A 19,211-nucleotide genomic window follows, 5' to 3' on the forward strand; every position below is an offset into this window, starting at 1 on the left:
TTCAAAACTAGCCTTCACAGCTATATCATTTTTAATCATAGCTGAAGCAGCTCACAATCAATGTTTAACTGAATAACATGAAAAAAATAAAAATAAAGTCAAATACATCATACTCACCTAAGATGCAGATTATTATTCATTGTGTGCAGATCGCAACAGATTTAGGCCAACCAATCAGAAAATGCTGTTGTCATCAACGAGGACAAATTTGAAATGCAATTGGTTAAAGAAACCATCTCATTGTTCATAAAGCCGAAGTTAACATTGGCTTTATGACCCTGGACAGATTACATTGACATGGCAACACGTGAAATGAAATGTGATTGGACAAAAAAAAAAAAAAAAAAAAAAAAAATCTAATATCCACATACACATAGTCTAAATTGTGTAGTTTAAAAGTGTGTGAATGCTCGTTTGTCTATATGTGCCCTGGCCATACATATTTTCACATGTAAAATTGCACCCAACAGTGTTGTACAGTTCTACTGTATAAAACCACACTAATAACATTTACACTAAAGATAACCATGCGAACATAGAAAACGCAGGCACATAATACAACTGTACCTATAGGGTATTATCCTTTTTCGGACCACTTTTTACTCCCTACATTTGAAAACAAATGCCCATACTTTCTACTCCTTACTTTGTCCCCCCCGAAAAAATGCTTTTATGAGTACTTTTGCCATCTCCGCTAATAAATGCTGGATGAAATTGGAAGAAAAAAAAAACGAATGCGACAATGGTTGCCGGAATGCTGCGAAGAGACTGAGGCACAGGAGAGTGGCGGAGGCACTGCAGTGCACAGATTTTAATCAACTTAAGTGCCGTGAAGCCGACCTGTCCCGTCGTCTCTCTCTCTCGGGTACGTGAAAATACATGCGCCCACATACACACACAGACACACAAAATCGGGCAACTGAAGTGGGAATCTGGTGCAGAGCCAATTTTGTTTTATTGCATTCATTATCCAGTAATCCAAAAACATTTTTCACTTCTTCAGTGTAATGACCATTTCGCCAAGGGGTCAAAGATTGCTGACCCCTGCGTCAGTTACGTTATTATGAAGCTAACCTTCAAGCTAACTATACAACAGAATGTGATCGAACAAATGTGATGCGAGTGAAAATATATAGTCGCGGTTTACAACAGCTTTTTTTTTTTTTTTTTTTCCTCCCTCTTCCCTTTGTTGAACTTCTCGTAGCAATTGCGCACTCAAGTTCGCACGTGCAATCTCTCATAGCATTGCGCTGACTGCGAGGCCCACGTGGATTGCTGATCCAGATCTATTATCTAATTGCTACTGCAGCAACACTGACTGGGCAGAAGACATCAATCTCTCCCTGCCTTCCTACTGCCACCGCCTCACTGCCGCCCGCATCTGCCGTGCTTGCTGACACGCAACGTTTGTCATTGGCTCATATTTTTGGGAGGATATAGTTGGATTAGTCCAAAGTTTGGACGAATCGACGGAAGGGATGCATCTTTCTGCGACCCGTCGGTGGGCATTGAATCAGTTGGTTACATAAAGGAGACTCTACCAAGGCCAACGTATGGGAAAGAATGGTGGCCCTCCATAAACTCTCATAAGGACACACTCAGCACGTGGCAGCTAAATATACTATGGTGCACTATTAAAATAAGCATATGCTCTAAATATGTCAGCCTCAAAATCCCATTGGTCAGCCTGGCTGATATTTTTAGAGCCTATTCAAACCAATTGCACTGTTCCCCCCCTCCTTTCGTCATGCTTAGAAGTGTTTTAGAACATCTTTATTGTCCTGGGCAGCCTGCAGCTAATGTTCACAATGAGCATTTTTTTTTTTTTTTTACATTGTGAATGACCAGTTTGCTCTTTTTTTTTTCCGTTCCAGATATGACTTTATTCACCTCACAGTCATTTTTAGCTCATTTCAGGCTTTGCGTGTTGAACATTTCGGCTGTGTACTATTATCTCCGGAGCGCAGCCTCGAAACAGGTTTACACTGACCCTCAGTGGCGCAAAACCTACATGACTGTACACAATTGCCAAACTATTAAAGTATATGGCAAGCCCTTTGAGCATTTATTACATATCCTACTAATGCACTGGATTGTCTATGTAATGGTAGGCTCTTTGTTCTCACTAGTAAGACAATTCAGTGCACTACTAGAATGACGATGTCTTACTAGTAACTTTGTTTCCACAACTGCTGTATGACATCCAATAGGGTACATGTAGTTCTGCTAGTGCACGCGCAGAAATGTCATACAGCAGGGGAGACGTTTCTTACTGACCCTGGGCGCTGCCTAGTAAACTACGACACTGGCGCGATCCGCTGCCGTGTTCATCCTCCTCGCGTTGAGCTCTGCGGCGAGGCCTCTGGATTTCTTGTAAAAAAAAAGCGAGAGCTGGCGGTCCATGAGGAAGTTGTGGTAGAGGGTGGCCAGGCGGGTGCACAGCACCAGCTGCGACTTCTTGTTGCCCACGTCCATGGCGGCGGCCAGCGCTAAGTGGTAGTAGCCTGCCGCATCAAACGGGTCCTGGACAGACCAAAGGGCTTATTTTAAGCCAAAAAATGTTTAAAAAAAAAAAAAAATAATATATATATATATATATTTTTTTTTTTTTGGTCTTCATCTTTCAGTTCACCTTTCAGCACATGACTCGGCAAATTTTCTACTCAAAGGGCTACATTTGATTAAAAAAAAAAAATAATAAAAATATTGGGTTAAAATGTGTATGTAAAATTGCTTATTTTTGAATAATAAATGAATACATTATATGTTTAACCTTTTATATGAATATATATATTTTTAATTCATTCTAATGCAAAGCGAAACCTTTTAATAAAATTCAATTTTTTATTTATGTATAATTATTTCAACTAGTAAATTTACCAATTATTTAAGAAAGAATAAGGTTTTTCTTTTTATTACAATTGCTTAAGATTTTTTGCAAATTGTTTCCATCTTATGACTTACGCGAAATATTTTAACCAATTATTTACTTAAATAAATACAAAAATGTATATGCTAAATATTTCAGTGGACTACTTTTCATTTTATTATTTACAATAAATAAATTAACCAATTTTTGGAGGAAATAAAACAATGTGAAATGTATGTGCAAATTATTTTAGTAATATATTTTTATTTTATTCTTCACAATAAACACAACCAGTTATTTCATGAGATAATGGAATTATTGTAATTGACAAATTTTAAGAGGAAAAAAGGGCGAAACAAATGTAATAAATATTTACACTACTCTTATTAATGTAAATGCTCATTGGGCCGGATTAAAGAACGGAGCGGACCCCCGTACCTTGCCCGTCACACCGTTGGCCTCGTGTCCAAAAATCCTCCCTAACATCCTTTACCTTGAGATTGTAGAAAAGGATGTCCCCCAAGGTCCGGTAGACCCTGACGTAGTAGAGCGCTTCCTCATCAAACTGCAGAGGGGCCGGGCAGAGGCTCAGGGTCTTCAGGTAGTAGTGTTCCGCTAGCTCACACTGACCTAAACGGTGGTGCAGAAAGGCCAGACGATAGTAGGCCACCCGCTCGTTCAGGTGCTCCCCTGGACAGAAACGCCCGATCGCTGGTTTAGAGTTAACCAAATGAAAACCCTGTTCATCATTAGTTCAGTCCTGATACAGTTTATTATTTTACTTAAGACATGGTTTTATTTGTTGTTCTTGCACTCCAAATTATTTTTACACAGTGCTGTTGTAGTTTTTTTTTTTTGTGCTCCATTTTGAGAGAAAAATCAAAACCATCAGGCTGAGAAGAAAGAGTTTACAGTAGGTGTATCAATGATCCCCCCCCCCCCAAAAAAAAATAAAAAATCTCATCAGACAGAGGTAAATTCATCAAAAGAGCAAATCCTTCCTACCAAGTGTGATGCTGATGTCCAGTGCGGTGTGAGCAAACTCCATAGCGTCTCCGTACAGTTGGAGACTGAGCATGACTTCTGTCAACTTGTTGCACAATCTCAGCTTGCTTGACACAGCGTCGCTCCTGGCTGCGATGGGAAGAGCGCGATCCTGCGTCCAAGGCATGACAAACGAAATGATCAAAGCTGCGATAGCGAACTCCCGTTCTTTCCGGACGATGAATCTCGATGTAATGGGTGGGGACTAAAAGCGACCGTACCCTGTAGTAGATGATAGCCTTGTCTCGGTCCTGGCTGCTGTTGAAGAAGATATCTCCAGCAGCTTCCAGCAGGTTTAAGATGAACTTGGTGTCTCCTGTGCTCAGAGCGACATCCTGTGCTACCTGACCACCACATGAGACATTTCATTTTAAAAGTCGAAGCTAACTGACAACACATATAGATCGATCGATATCCAACTGACCTGCACGTAAAGTTCCACCAGTTCCACCTGGCCAAGGAGGTGGTAGATCTTCCCGGCTTGCAGCCATCCGTACGCCGCCTTCTCCCTGCAGCCCAGGTCGATGAAAATACCCAGACTGCTCTTGGTGTGGTCGAGAGCTGCGCGATAGGCCCTGCGGACGGTGACGAAGCACGCTTCAATAATCAACGAAAAACAATGATTGTGAGCGACATTCAATTCTACAAGTTAACATCTTTCTAGCGCCTCACTAGTAGCACTGGCAGTGCGCAGGTTTCAACTAGTGCAGTACTAGTGTACGGCAAGCCGTGGCGGAACACCTGTCTGTGGCCAGCGAGAGGAAGAGCTGGCTGATGGCTTCCTGCGCGTCGCCCTCACGTTCTCGGTCTCGTGTTCCTCGAAGCAGTCGGACCTGGTACTGGCTGTAGATGATACGCCGGGCCTGGTCTGGACTCTCACATTCGTACAGGTGGCACAGGCGTCTTACCGCGCTCAGCTGGCCTGGCAACCATTGAAATCGAATTGATCTCCTTTAGCGACCTGTATACATTCTCAGTTACAGTTACAGTTACGTGTTTTTTCTTTATTCAGGGCTCAGTCCCTGTCCACTGAATATTGTAATGGATTCCATTGCGTCGTATTTTAGACACAATCCCAGATGAATCGCAGTAAAATAAGAACAAGTTCTCATTTAGGATATTACAATTTGGCAATTTACACTCTGAGAGGTTGGCGTTGATTGCCAGCAGCAAAGCCCACTCGTAGCATCCTTTCCCATAATGCATCCGGCGCTCCTTCACGCAGTGTCGTCCCAGTTCCAGCAGCACGGCGATGAAAGTTGTCTCGTGCCCTCCGTCCAGCGCAGAGAAGAGCTGCACAGACTCCATCAGGTGCTTCTGTGCCAGTCCTTTAGCTCCGGCCTTGAGGCACATCAACCCTATGTGAGGAGAAGGAAGTAATTTACTGCAAACCCACTCATGTCATCGTCTAATCCTAATAAGTATATCAAATACCAAGGTTAGCATGAGCTACCGCCCAGTTTGGCAAGTCTTTGTACTCCTGGCAGATGTCCACAGCAGCGTGATAGCTCTCTGCCGCCCTACGAAGGTCACCCATGCACCGGAGAGCCACCCCACGCATGTTAAGCACCAGCCCTTGACGCCAATCAAATAGTCAAAAGCAGAGGTGGCAGAAAGTCACATACTGCTTGTACAAATCATAAAGAAGTCTCAAGGTTTCATCTTCAGGTATCACACAAGTCCCAAGTTACTGCAAAACCCTTTCAATGCAAATGTAGTCAAGTCAAAGTCAAGTTGAGTCATTCATCAATTTTAGCCATGCAATTCCCAAGTCCTAAAAATGGCAAATTAAGTCTGACTTGAGTCAGGTCATAAGACTCGAGTTCCCAATCTTTGGTCAATGTAGAAACAAGATCGAGGACCAAAGACCAAAATCCACAGACCTTCCAGTGGCATGGTGCAGTGCTCAGGCAGGGCGCCCAAGACCGAGTCCAAGACGCGCAGTCCCACGCTCGGCTGACGGTCGTGGATGTGGAGCCATGCCAGCCAGATGAGGGCGTTCTTCTGTTCTGCCGAGTCGGGGGAGGGAGGAGTGCCGCCGATAAGAACGCGCATGAGTCGGATGGCCTTGTCAAGCATCCCCTGCTGGTAAAAGAGCTGCGAGAGACAAACGGCGAGTTGGTGCTTCAACACTGAATGTTGTCTGTGTGCTGGCGCTCTTTGGCTATCGGTCAAAGAAAGACAGCGGTGTAAATATGGAGCCATGTGAGCTGGGAAGGAGTCCACGTCCGTGGTGTTGCCCGTGACGAGGAGCAGGCCGCTGAGACCGTCAGTCAGTGTCGTAGACGTATGCCGCGATGCTCTTGCAGCTGAGCAGATACTGAGCTGGTGGAGGCCCATTTCCCTGTATAGCCTCCCCAGGGTTAGATGTCCTCCACTGGGGGAGACGCTCGACCTTCCCTGAGCTCCGGCACAAAGAACAAGGAGTCTCTCTAGGTAGGGGACAACTTTTGGGCCCTCTTTGTGAGCCCAATGGTGCATCGCCAGAAGATAACAAGCTCGAGCTTCAGCCATTGCGTTTTGAGAAAGAACCGCTTTCTTGAGGGCGTATTCTAGAACCGAGCTTTCCTTCACACATTCCAGGCAGTACGACGTTCCCATTAACAAGGCCACGAGTCGCTCGGACACGCCGAAGAAGCTCTCTGTGTTCTTCTGTAAAAGATAAATGGCGGCCAGGTTGGAGTAAATGCTCGCCAGCAGACTAACGTCTGTGAAGGTTTCACGAGGCACGCCGAGAGCCTCCTCAAAATAAACCCGGGCCTGGCTGAATTTGGACTTGGCAGCGGAGAACTTGCCCAACAAGAAGCATAAACGAGTCTGGGACCACAATAGCCGCTTCTTCCTGGCAGTTTCCCTGGCGACGGACAGAAAGGAAATCAACTCGTCCTCGTGCGAGTGGCCGCAGAAGATCGAGGAGGACAGAAGTTCAGGACTTTGTATGTAAAACACTCTGAACTCATCTTTGGAATCACGTCCTTCCAAAAAAGACAGGAGCAAAGTGATGTTCTCAGTGTGTTGTCTTTCTTCAGCTGGCTGAACAGTGAAACGAGGAGTTTTCACATGTCGGCCTTTAACAGGATCAATCGCATCGTCTTGGATCCTCGGACAAACACACTCGGGGGTTAAATGCTTTTCCGGGTCGAGAAGCCGCTCCATATTTTCTTTGAAGTCAGTCTCAACTGTGGCTGAGGGAGCTTCTGGAAAAGGAAAGACAAGACGCTGAGACCAGAATATCCCCCCCACCCCCCGCCAGGCCTGCTGCTTACGACTCAGTCCGTGCAATAGCCAGTCGAAAAGGACTTACTTGACCGATTCTTCTCGGAGTCTTGGTAACTGAACACATCTGGGATGAAACAATAAAGAACACGGCAATTTATCTCGTCGTCTTCAGATTTGCATTTTCATTGCAAGAACCCGTTTGATATTCAAATTAAAGTCTGATCCTTTGAACATAACTACGGACTATGGATCTGATGTTCTTGTTAGCACACCACAGGTTAATTTCAACAGATCCCCTTCACAAGAATGCCAGTGACAAATTCCTTTTGCTTAATAGTTTTTACATTTCAGACTATCGGGAGGGCTTTTCACAATGGATTCTCATCTGAAATTGCCTTATAAACACAACAAACAAAAAAGTGTTTCATGTTTTTTACCTAGTTTGTACGTATGACCGATATCACTTTGAGATGTTCTCTTGAGCAAGGCAGTCGTTTCCTCAATGACGTCGTCCTCGTGCAGGTTGAAGAAGTTCACTTCTTCTCCGTCTAAAAGAGCGTTTACCGAGCTGGACAAGACAACGAACGACGTTTCATCGTTTCTGAAAGCTGCTTTGCTTGCTCCGTCTCAAAGTCGTGGCGAAACACTCACTCGTAAGTGTCACCCGAGCATTTCACCTGGCTCGTCGCCACAAGACCCGCTTCCCCCGTTTCCTCCTTCATGCCCAAGAACCAGCCGTGACAGGACACCAGTCGTCCCACGATGATGATGCGGTCACCCGGTGACACGCTCAGCTCGTCTGGACCTTCTGAGTCATATTGCACGGTGGCCACACACGTGCCTGTGGCTGAATACAACAGGAAATGATTACAATGCAAAAACAATTCAACATGACATTCCTAGTCCCTGAATCAATATTTATTTTACAAATAGCGAATGTTTGCACCACTCTATACTGTATGTACTTTTTGTGACATATTTGTTTGCTGGTGCACGGTAAGAATTTTTCAACTGTAAAATGTGCGTCTTGGCTCAATAAAAGTTGGGAAACACTGCAATCGTCCAGTAGGTATTGCCACCTCACCAAAGTGCAGAGGGAAGTTACTGGCAGGTTTCCCATCACCCAATAAAATGTTCTCTGCACAAGACTTGAGAAACCACCTGCGGACATGTGACAAGAAAGACAAAGGCCACTTTCGTCACCATTACAGAGTGGCGTGCGTTCGGTCCACCTGCGAAATCTAGTGTACAGTGAGCCCCTGCTACATTGCGGTTCATCTTTTGCGCCCCTCACTACATCGCAGATTTTAAAACAATAGTTTTTGTGTTTGTTTTTAAATGGCTTTTTACAGAATAGGTACCGGCAAGTCCCAATATAGTGTTGTGCCCTTTCAGTGTAGTAGTATCACAACATGCCAGGCAGCACTGAGCTCAACTGGAGGTACAGGAGATGCAGCTTATTTAAGAGGAAGAAGAAGAGGCAGAGAAGTAATGTTGTACTATATGGTATGGTTGAACACGCTAGTGTGTATATATATATACAATGTTTCATTCTCTTTTGTTGCAATTGATGCTGCTCCATGTGTGTTGAAGTAGCAGTTGCTCTAAGGTTTATAATGACCGTAACGTCAACGCTAACTTCCGTGAGCGGGTCCGTAGTATTTTGCGTTTGATGTTAGCATTAAGCTAGTGGACCTTCGTTAGAATACAAATGATATGGTTTGGTAGAACAATACGATGTTTCAATACATATTTAATTCTCGTTTGTTTTCTGTCTCAATTTTACAGTAAACATCAACTGGGAGAGCCACATAAACCGCTTGAAGCAAGCATACCATATAGATTGTAAGGCACAGTCTCAATTACAGGGTCTATTTCTGTACTTAAGCCATACATAAGGCGCACCGTATTATTCGGCGCATGCTAAAACAAGGTAACGGAAGCAAAACAGTGAGTTTGGTTGAACTTTGTTCAACTATGTATTTAAAAATAGACTCACATTATTTTTTGAGCAATCTTTTGTCACAAATCCATCGAAGTCCTCATCTTCTGTATCTGAACTGAACAGCTGGGCAATTTCGACATCAAACATGCCAGGTTCCCTCTCGTCATTGTCGGAGTCAGTCTCGTTGCCGGGTGGCTGTACAGGAATGACGCCGGCTTTCGCGAAAGCGCGGACAACGGTCAAAGCAGACACCTTAGCCCAGGCATCAACAATCCATTCACATATGGTGGCGTAACTCGCCCGGCGCTGCCCCCCAGTCTTAGTAAAGGTGTGTTCGCCGTCTCTCATCCATCGCGCCCACGCCGCTCGCAACTTCACTTTGAACGACACCAATGTCCAGCGATTGAAGTTCGCCACGGTAGTCCTTGCGCGGATGGCGAGATGGCGCCTTTTCATAAAACGAAAGCACCAACACGGACCTCCTTGAAAGTGTTCCATCTTCATGTCTTGTGCTAACGTTTTTGCCTTCAGTCGAATGTTGACTGTAGAGACGCTGTTCTTGTGCTTGATTTTGAATTCTGTCGCGGCTGCTCTATTCCCATTTACAACCCTAACTGATAGCCTGTAGTTTGAATTGTGCCTTGTAAGCATGTCTCTTCGCTGATGCCATTTTCGGGGGTCCTTAGCCAAACAAATTGTTTTGCAGCATACCGGTAGTACAGTGGCGTGGCGGAGGTAAGCGTATGTACTGTACGTCATGTTCTCTAATTGGTTTATCGCTGCCATCGTACGTAGTGTACGCATTACGTCCCTGTCGGCAGGGAAATGGTCCAACAGTCAGTGATGCGCGCAAGAACATTTTTACAGATTTTGGAACTCAGTGCACACATAAGGCGCACCGGGTTAAAAGGCGCACCGTAGATTTTTGAAAAAATTAAAGGCTTTTAAGTGCGCCTTATCGTGCGGAAAATAGGGTACTCTTATTTGGAGGACTGTGCGAGCGAGAAAGTCCGTTATACGATTGTCTCCCATTTCTTGATAGCAAGAGAGTGAGAACAGGTGCTAAGGAATAGGATTAGCTATAGGAATAAGAGTGTTAAAACACATTCACTGCCATTGACGGCTTTCGAAGTCAAATATCCATGTTAACTGGGAAGGCTGGCAGTGAATGAGTAGTGTTTTTTAATAAGAGGTCTCTCCATTTTGCATTTTTCACCTATCAGTGTGTGGAACCTGGTGTGAACCCTCGCGATAAACAGGGGTCCACTGTATTCGGTTTTGCTAATGTTGTGGATTGTGACTCACTGATGAAAAGATATCACAGGCTCCAGTGCCGGTTTGGGCGCGGTGCCTCTGGCCCCGTCTGCCAGGCAAAGGATAGTCCAGCCCGAGTCCAGGAAGGGCGGCTCAAAGAGTGCAATGTCTCCCTGTTCCAGGTACAGGTCACCTCCGGAGGTGCAACTGTCAAACATCTGGCTGGCGGCGCAGCGAGCGAACAGCGAACCTGACGACGACACACAGATCACAGCACTCTTAACGCCGCCATTTCGCTCATTTTCACATTTTCAAATCAAATGTCACCGTCACCCAGAGGTGGGAGACTCAAGTCATACAACTTCACTCGAGTCGGATTCGAGTCAAGTTGTATCCATGTGTATGTAGTTGTCAAGCCAATTTTAGGACTTTCAACTTGCTTGGCTAAAACTGAATGACTCCACACTGGACTTTACAATTGGATGGATAATGTTTACTATTCATTTCAAGACCTGTTTGTCAGGTTAGTTACACTTCCAAATATATTTGATCAACAGAAAAACTAGTCAGTATTCTCTGATATGCATTTTTTATTTTTTTATATATGCTGATGACTGTCATCCTCTGTTTCTCTTTTGAATATATCTACAGTGGATAAATGTTTATTTGATACTCTCAGTTGTTGTTTATTTAACTATTATCGGTGTAAATATACTTTTTTTTTTTTTTCTTGATTTCATGCTCCCTCCAATATACAAGTACTTTGTGACTAGCTTAATCCATGTAATAACGTCACAGTTAAGACTTGGGGACTTGCACATACAAGCATGTGGCTTACTCCCACTTCTGCCACCGCCTACCTTCTTGCATGAGAGCACATGTGTAGAGAACATGAAGCGTGTCCTCCGGAGTGGAGACCTCGATCTCAAGATGTTCTTCCAAGGAAAGGAGCCACAGCTTTTGGTCAAACAACAGATGCTCCATGAAATGACCCAGCAGACCTATTAGAAATATTACATGGCAGCCACATTAAAACATTTTTGAAGTTGAACACTAAAGATAGATGGTAAAAATAGACAATATTGCCAATTTACCGTGTGTGTAATATGTTGTGAACTTCCATACTTCCTCGAATGCTTTGAACGTGACAAAAATCACTTGGTCTTCACTGTCAATGGCGACCAGGTGAGCAGACAACTCCTATTTGACACAAAATTCCTTTTTAGATTTATATTTGTTCATTGGTTGATTGAGTACTTGTCAGTCTCGACTTTTTTATTTGTTTATTTTACCTCAAACATTCACTGCCATTGACGGCTTTAGGAGTCAAATATCCATGTTAACTGAATGGGAGTTAACTCAGTACCTCTACTTTAACCAGAGCCTGTATTCATTCCAATCAGTTCAATCTTTTTCACTAACCTAACTGTGACAAACCTAGAAGCTGAACGTGAAGCTTCCAAGTGTGTTTTTACGATGTACCCTAAAGAGAGCGCTGAGCTCAGTGCTGTCGGCCTGCTGAATGCGCAGTTTCCCTCGCAGCATTTCCTGCGACTCTTCGTGTGCAGGAAGACGCTCGGGACCCGCGACCACATCCAGGCGCACTGGCAGAGCTGAGTAAAAAGTGCACTAAAGTCAGGGATCATCATCCAAATCTCCCTGAACGCCTTCAGATCCACATCAGTCATTTATTTTGAGAACTAAACACCATTCCGTACAAAGCAATCCTTTTTGTCACATTGTCAACTGCGTTTTTATTAAATAAATGAGTTCCTCGTTCCAGCTACAGTTTGATACAGACTTCAAGATTAATCAGTGACTTCAAGGGTAAATGTATAAACTGCTTGAAATGGACTCACATGACATGTTTAGTAACTGGGGTCATTTAGGCTTTTACATGTCATATTTCTGCTTTCACGAGCTTTTCGACGAATTCATGCAAAAAAATAAAATAAAAATAAAAAAAAGTCGGGACCTGTTGGAAGGTTCTCCTCAGGTGTTCCCTTCAGACTGGCAGCATCTCTTGAGAAAGCAGCACCTGGAAGAAACATGAAAAATGTATTTGTGACAATCATCACAACTTCAGTAAAACATTAAAGCCATAAATCAAATATTTGCACATGAAAAAACCAACTACAATTAAAAGGACATTGTGGAATACTGTTTAAGATTGACAGAATAAAGATCTACACACATACACATTTTGAGGGTTGATAACATTATAATGGAGAGAAAAAAAAAAAGTAGGTACTTTTTATACTCTCTCTTACCGCGTCTGCTGTGTCGTCCGCTTTTTTCCATCGGACTTGCTTCTTCTGGTCACGCAAGCACACTGTGAGGACACACATCAGCACTTCTCAGAGGAGGAAACAAGTCAAGCCCACAGCAGCTGCTCTGGCTCTCCAAAATAAAAGCTACATAATGAAGTGGGAATAGATAAATTAAGTCTAATAAACACATTAAATGGATTGTTACACTTTTCGGAATGAGCTGTTCCACATTGAAAATGAATCCTTAACCTCATGTTATTTTGTTGCGACTCTTATTTTGAAGCTGCACTCCTCCATTTCCTTTGCTTGGCTGGGCGGACAAAATAATGCTGTACATGTCTTTATTTTCCCAATGATAGACTATTATGACAAAGACTAGTCTTAAATGTGTACAGTTCTGCTATTTGCTGGTTAATCATCGCTCACTGAGCAAACAATCCACTTGCCCCCAAAATGGTTGAAGAAAAACACAGAGTTTGCTTTCCCAAAAGTGTACAGACGAGCAGAGGGCAGCTACGATTTAACGTAACTGGACTGACCATGTCAACAAATGAGTAAAAGCCTGGCTCGCCATTGCCCCAGCAGTACATGGGGTGGTGTACACAGTCCGATTGTTGTCCGATATTGTTACCAAACTGACACAATGAGACTCAATTGACTATTTCCAAAATATACCATCTGTAAGAGATATTTCCCACAGAAACCTCACAATATATATACTTTTTGTTAATCTGAGATTATTATCATGACTAGTTAGTGAACTGGAAGAGAAATCAGATACATTCATGACAAGAAACAATGCACTGACCAAACTGACCAATGCGACCGCAGGCCTGCGCTATTAAATGGGAAAAAACGGGTAACAACATGGCGTCCGTAAATAATGTGACGTGGATTTAACCAATGACGGAGGACTGCTGCCGCTTTAAAGTGTGTCCAGACTGCGCCATTGTGTATATGCCAGACCGCTGGGTGGCGTAGCAACATATTGCACCGCACAGCGACTTGAAATTGACGCGAGTAAGACCGAGGAAAACCGGATATTTATGATTCCTACTTCAAAATAAAAAAGAGAAAAAGGTAAGATGTAAGTTTCTTTTTAGGTTGAAAAGTATTTATAAAAGTAAAACGGGTGATGTAGGAAATATTTTTTATTCAATAACCCAATAAATTTCACTTCTATGACGGTGCAGTTAAGTGGAAGCTTTCCGCCGAATCTCATTTTAGCTTTTGTTTTGACAATCCACAAACGGACGTAAGCCTTCCTCGCTAACTTGACATCAAAAAAAGGTTTTGGGGGAGAGGAGGAGGGGGCGGGGTGCGGGGTGCCCAGTCAAAACAATGCAGTTTAAATGGCGTCTCCAATTTAACGAGATCTCCGAACGCCCTCCGCCCCGTTGTCGCCTTTTGATCGGCGACTCGATCCGCCGCGGTTTTGGTTCCGCGGATGTTTTTGTTGGCCGCAGATGGAGGCGGCTAACGGTCGTCTGTTGTTAACGTAGCCTAGCGGAGGGGAGCTGAAAGCGGACAGACGGGAAGACCGAGCGACAGACGGACGTTCATCCGAGACAACCACCGCTCCCGCATGGCGGACTAGGAGCCGGGGGATCAGTCCCGTCATGGCTCCGTGCTCCGTGGCGGCGGCCTGCCGCAGCCTGGCCCTCTCGACGTGGCTGCTGTCCTTCTGCTTTGTCCACCTGCTGTGCCTCGACTTCACCGTGGCCGAGCGCGAGGAGTGGTACACGGCCTTCGTCAACATCACCTACGTGGAGCCCTCCACCAAGACGCCGCGCACCGACAAGACCGAGTGCGGCCGCTACGGGGAGCACTCGCCCAAGCGGGACGCCAAGGGGGTCGTGGTGCTGCCCGCCGCGCCCCACGACCGCCAGGCCTGCGACCCCGGCACCCCGTTCCCGGCGCCGGCCCACGCCGGGGCCTGGGTGGCCCTGATCGCCGGCGGCAACTGCACGTACAAGGACAAGATCCGGCACGCCGCCGAGCGCAACGCCTCTGCCGTGGTCGTCTTCAACGTGGGCTCGGCCAACGCCAACGACACCATCACCATGCCTCATCCCGGTGGGCACGCCGCCTCCTTTTTATCTTCTCGTTTGGAGTTGGGGATATTGGGGATGAACCCAAACTGCACTAGAACCTTTGCAGGGGAACTTAATTTGACCATCTCTGCATCTTTTGAATGCACATGCCCAACGCTTGAACGGTCAGTAAGCTACCCGCTGGGTTTGATCCACGAATGGACCGAAACATTTCTTGGTTCAACTGGAATTGGTTATTTAGACAGTCTTCGTCGACGCCTCGCAGTTGATCAACAGTTCCTCGCCGTCAAACAGGAAGTGACAGTCTCACAGCTGGTGGCAACCGGGGGACTGGAAGAGTCACAGAAAGGCACAGAAGTGGGCGTCCTGTTGTGAACAGTGACCTTGAACCGTTGGGACACGTGCGTTCAAGAGTTCAGCGAAGGTCAAATTAAGTTCATCTGGAAAGGTTATAGTGTATTTTTGGTTCATCCTGAAATTTCATCCCCCAAGCCAGATATCCCAAACCGTTTGAGGGTAGTGTATGTCATATGGAACATGGCGTGTGATATTGTTCAATTCCTGACAAGTCGCGACAAGTGGAGTGTGGGAAAATCAGGCCAGACTAGTCAAACTGTCATTAGATGATAAAGCACTCAAACGGGTGTCTTGAAACGGGAACACTGCACGTGGAAGGTTTTGGGACTTCAAGTAATATATTCCACAACTGCCACCGAGAGTTTTCTTGGAACATTTTTGCCATCTTTCTCCCCCTCAGGCACAGGCGACGTGGTGGCCATCATGATCCCGGAGCCCAAAGGTCGCGAGGTGGTCTCGCTCCTGGAGCGCAACTTGACGGTCACCATGACCATCACCATCGGGACCAGGAACCTGCAGAAGTACGTGAGCAGGACCTCGGTGGTTTTCGTGTCCATCTCCTTCATCGTGCTGATGATCATCTCGCTGGCCTGGCTCGTGTTCTACTACATCCAGAGGTTCAGATACGCCAACGCTCGAGACCGCAACCAGGTAGAAACGGGACTGCCAGACTAGGGCTGTGTTGGGAAATCATTTTCTCATTCCCCCAATCACTCTAGGGATTTTTATATAGTTCACTGAAAAGCCCTAGATAGTAATTAGGGAGTATTCAATTAATCGTTGGAGCCCTAGAGTCAACTACATAATCCACGATATGAAAATCCCTAGCTAGTAATTAGAGAGTACAGTAATCCCTCATTATATCGCAGTTCATTTAATGCAGATTCAGTGCATTATTTTTTTTAAAGTCAGTAGAGTGCAGTTATTCACCTGCACATCTTTGATGGAGTCATCTTTATCAGCTAAATGATTTAAATATTACAACAATGACTCAAAGAAGGTCAATTGGGCTGAGGAACAAATGCAAGTAAAGAGCAATGTTAAACTTAATCTTCTCCAACTACAGTACTGCAGTTTAAAACATCGCCACAATGAATTCTGGGTACCCATAATGCTTTTTGCTGACTACGTTGCCAACGACTGTCAGTGTGAGGAACGGTGCAAATGGTTAACCCAGAACGCAGTCGCTGCGTTTGGAATCATTCATTCATTCCCTACTACCTAATCACTACAAAGGGATTTTTAGGAAACTATGTAAGTCCACGATATAAAAGTGATTTTCCAGACCTGCTTTCAAATGGAATAAACCCAACTTGCTGTCGTCTTCGCCAGCGCCGCCTTGGTGACGCAGCCAAGAAGGCCATCAGCAAGCTACAGGTGCGCAACATCAGGAAGGGCGACCAGGAGACGGAGGCCGACTTTGACAACTGCGCCGTGTGCATCGAAGGCTACAAGGCCAACGACGTGGTCCGCATCCTGCCATGCAGGTATTCCACCCCTCGTTATTTCCTAGTTGGTCTTGTGGTGACAAGTGTTGCAAAATTGAAACCTTCCGAACCCTGCTGGTGGCTTGACTCCGCTTGTGTGTCTGTGTCCTTGGAGACATTTGTTCCACAAGAGCTGCGTGGACCCGTGGCTGCTGGACCACCGCACGTGCCCCATGTGCAAGATGAACATCCTGAAGGCGCTGGGCATCGCTGTGAGTACGGCGCCGCGGGAACGGGGAGCGCTTCCCTCGGCTTTCGCGCCGCGTCATCTCTGCTCTGTCATTTCTCGTTTCCAGTTAAACGCAGACTGCCTGGATGAGCTGCCGCTGGACTACGACCTGGCTCTGGGCGGCGGGGTCGCTGGGCCCCTGGCCCTGGAGGCCGTGGTTTCCGGGGCGGCCAGCGACAGCACGCTAAGCGAGGGAGGCTCCTCTGTGGTTCTGGATCCGGGGGTGCGACGGATGGGACTCCCGCAGGACTACCAGGATCCCCCCGACACCCTGAGGGACAGTCCAGTGACGGCCAGCACGGACACGCACACGGGTGAGCTTCTGGAAAATTTCCATCGGAATAAACCAGTAATTTCCAAAATCGAAGGTTGGCCTTCATAGGGAACTGAAATATAATTATATTTTCACATAATCCTGACAAGTTTGGGGAAGATTACTTTGGAAATGTGGTTGGTCACAATTACAAGTTACCCAGTTGAATATTGTGGCTCACCTTCGAGTGTCCGTGTTCCCCGCTGCAGGTGAGCTCCAGCCGTTGGTGAGCAGCGTCTCTGTGGCGTCGCTGGTGATCGCCGTGGAAACGGGTCTGTCAGATGAGGAGGGATCCGTTCAAGCATCTCAGATGGGGGACAAGTCCTGAGAGGAACTGGGGAGAAAAAAAAGAGCAAAATGAGTGACACGGAAGAGGACCTCCTTTGAGTTTGGCCTGTTTTTTTCTTTTTTTGCCAAAGCAACTTGGGACTTGCACACGTGACTTCCTCCCACCTCCGGTTATCCGCCTCTTCTATCTTCTCCGGAATGTTCCACGACCTTGTCCGGTCACTTCCTGTCCTACTCCGGGAAATCCTGCTCCATTTGGTAGACTGCGGCGAGGCCACCGGGTGAACATTTGTGCCGACTTGGTCCCGGCAGTGTTCCAACTCACAGTATTGAACAAAAAAAAAAAAAAAAAAAAAAACCAAAAAAAAAAAGTGTTTTCTTTGTAGTTCCCTCTTGTCCAATCGTAGGGTTTTTCTCCGTCCCCGAAAAGATGACCAGAAATGTCGGTACTGTTGTGTACCGTGACCTCCAAACAAAAACATTTCTACATTCGTCCCGTCTGCCGACAAACAATTTTTTGGGCCTCCTAACATTACTCTCTTCCACTTTTCACGCCGGCGCCATGGAGAGACGAACAGAGGGGCTTGCTTGTGACTCCCGAGGTCGCTGAGAGAGCTTCGAGATTGTCATCTATTTTGCTACCTGAGGAGATGTTTATTTTTGTAACGCAGAGAAGACTGAGTCGACCCCCCCCCCCCCCCCCCCTCCTTGCTGGTGGTGTTTTGTACTGTACATATCGAACCATGCCAAGCGATGGACGTGCCGTATGAGGATGTCCTAAAGGTCAAGATTTCTCAATGTTGAATAAAGAACTTGTTGCACAGCTTGCATCCAAAACAGAAGCAACGACTGTAACAAAACAAAACCACAAACACTAGGGGTGTCGAACTCTCTTTTTTGTCACGGGCCACATGGTAGGGTATGATTCCCCTCGCAGCGCTGTTATGACTGTCAAAACCATATAAATGTCTCTTTATTACATATACACGACCGCCCTTTGCTTTTAAATTATAGACACAGTACTGAAAATTGAAATCGGAAGTCGTGGAAAATGGCATCCAACTATTGTCCCAGAAAAATGGCGATTTCGGTTCAGATTTTCTGCCAAAATGAAAACAAATCCTCTTTAGCAAGAAACGAAGTAAACGCATTACATTTTGCTTTCGTGGGGCCGCATAAAATTGAGTTTGACGCTGTTGGTTTTGTGACGTTTCGACAAGATGCCATTCTTTGTATACGAGAGCATTTCAAGTCCAACGCCAATGACATTTTACGTTCTTCTAAGAAAACCTCCGAGAAGGATTTATGGCCGCAAATAAACTCGACATTTTGTTGGCTGCTGGGAGATGCAAACTTGTGATTTTTGTTGTCAAACCTTCAACATTTCAAAATTCCTTCCTAAAAATGCTCTCCGTTTATTTTAGCACTTGAACACAGTGCCGAGCTTGTTAGCTGTAATATGTGATGATGACGATGCATTATCATGGCTGCTTTACTTTTGTGAATGCTGTTCTAATTAAACTTATGTCTGTTGTGTTGTAAGCTTCCCTGTGTTCTTACTGTGACTTTTTATTTTATTTTTTAAACCACACCGAAGGGAGCAAAAACCAGGCTCGACCGGTACTTTTCAAATGAATAGTCCACTTTAATGTTTACAGACTATAACTAGATGTTAAGCGGCTCCACATCAGTGATGACGATGGGGCTTTAATGGAGGTTTGTGTTGTTTGAAGTGTGCAAATCCATCCATCCATCTGTTTTCTGTTTGGGTCTTTCTTTTTTTTTTTTGCTTTTCTGAAAAACAGTGCACACATAATATGGAGTGTGTTCCTCAAGTGACTTCACACTGGGTCCTTAACTTATGAGGAAAGGTGAAAGATGT

General features: G+C 45.3%; 2 protein-coding genes across 4 annotated transcripts; one reads left to right on the plus strand and one right to left on the minus strand.

Moving 5' to 3' along the window:
- Nucleotides 1-925: 925 nt before the first annotated feature.
- On the minus strand, nucleotides 926-17,363 carry LOC133472932 (SH3 domain and tetratricopeptide repeat-containing protein 1). 3 transcript variants are annotated; one of them, XM_061764496.1, is made up of 20 exons: nucleotides 17,223-17,363; nucleotides 12,602-12,663; nucleotides 12,307-12,369; nucleotides 11,814-11,944; nucleotides 11,426-11,531; nucleotides 11,192-11,332; nucleotides 10,383-10,581; nucleotides 8,217-8,293; nucleotides 7,784-7,979; nucleotides 7,570-7,700; nucleotides 7,218-7,256; nucleotides 5,797-7,110; nucleotides 5,348-5,488; nucleotides 5,053-5,271; nucleotides 4,655-4,835; nucleotides 4,338-4,488; nucleotides 4,135-4,257; nucleotides 3,875-4,025; nucleotides 3,363-3,559; nucleotides 926-2,523 (listed from the first exon to the last, which is right to left on the minus strand). In XM_061764496.1, exons 2-20 carry the CDS (start codon nucleotides 12,630-12,632, stop codon nucleotides 2,290-2,292), a joined length of 3,825 nt encoding a protein of 1,274 aa, XP_061620480.1. In that variant the 5' UTR covers nucleotides 12,633-12,663; nucleotides 17,223-17,363; the 3' UTR covers nucleotides 926-2,289. The 3 variants fall into 3 exon arrangements, with proteins under 3 accessions (XP_061620480.1, XP_061620481.1, XP_061620482.1); XM_061764497.1 differs by lacking the exon at nucleotides 17,223-17,363 and adding an exon at nucleotides 13,410-13,908; XM_061764498.1 differs by lacking the exons at nucleotides 10,383-10,581; nucleotides 11,192-11,332; nucleotides 11,426-11,531; ... (2 more) ...; nucleotides 12,602-12,663; nucleotides 17,223-17,363 and adding an exon at nucleotides 9,132-10,353.
- Nucleotides 13,916-18,871, plus strand: LOC133472957 (RING finger protein 150-like). Its single transcript, XM_061764568.1, has 6 exons — nucleotides 13,916-14,677; nucleotides 15,413-15,663; nucleotides 16,345-16,499; nucleotides 16,615-16,711; nucleotides 16,796-17,042; nucleotides 17,251-18,871. Exons 1-6 carry the CDS (start codon nucleotides 14,221-14,223, stop codon nucleotides 17,367-17,369), a joined length of 1,326 nt encoding a protein of 441 aa, XP_061620552.1. The 5' UTR covers nucleotides 13,916-14,220; the 3' UTR covers nucleotides 17,370-18,871.
- The last annotated feature ends 340 nt before the right edge of the window (nucleotides 18,872-19,211 follow it).

Source organism: Phyllopteryx taeniolatus, chromosome 23 (genome assembly GCF_024500385.1).
Source record: "Phyllopteryx taeniolatus isolate TA_2022b chromosome 23, UOR_Ptae_1.2, whole genome shotgun sequence".
NCBI classification, from domain to species: domain Eukaryota; kingdom Metazoa; phylum Chordata; class Actinopteri; order Syngnathiformes; family Syngnathidae; genus Phyllopteryx; species Phyllopteryx taeniolatus.

What these genes read in the sequence shown, in the direction of transcription:
- LOC133472932 (XM_061764496.1), bottom strand. Translation starts at nt 12,632, where the DNA reads ATGGAAAAAAGCGGACGACACAGCAGACGCG. An exon ending in CACAACATATTACACACACG is followed by an intron (nt 11,333 to 11,425) that starts GTAAATTGGCAA and finishes TATTTCTAATAG; the next exon opens with GTCTGCTGGGTCATTTCATG. An exon ending in AGGCTATCATCTACTACAGG is followed by an intron (nt 4,026 to 4,134) that starts GTACGGTCGCTT and finishes CCTTGGACGCAG; the next exon opens with GATCGCGCTCTTCCCATCGC.
- LOC133472957 (XM_061764568.1), top strand. Translation starts at nt 14,221, where the DNA reads ATGGCTCCGTGCTCCGTGGCGGCGGCCTGCCGCAGCCTGGCCCTCTCG. An exon ending in CATCACCATGCCTCATCCCG is followed by an intron (nt 14,678 to 15,412) that starts GTGGGCACGCCG and finishes TCTCCCCCTCAG; the next exon opens with GCACAGGCGACGTGGTGGCC. An exon ending in ACGCTCGAGACCGCAACCAG is followed by an intron (nt 15,664 to 16,344) that starts GTAGAAACGGGA and finishes CGTCTTCGCCAG; the next exon opens with CGCCGCCTTGGTGACGCAGC.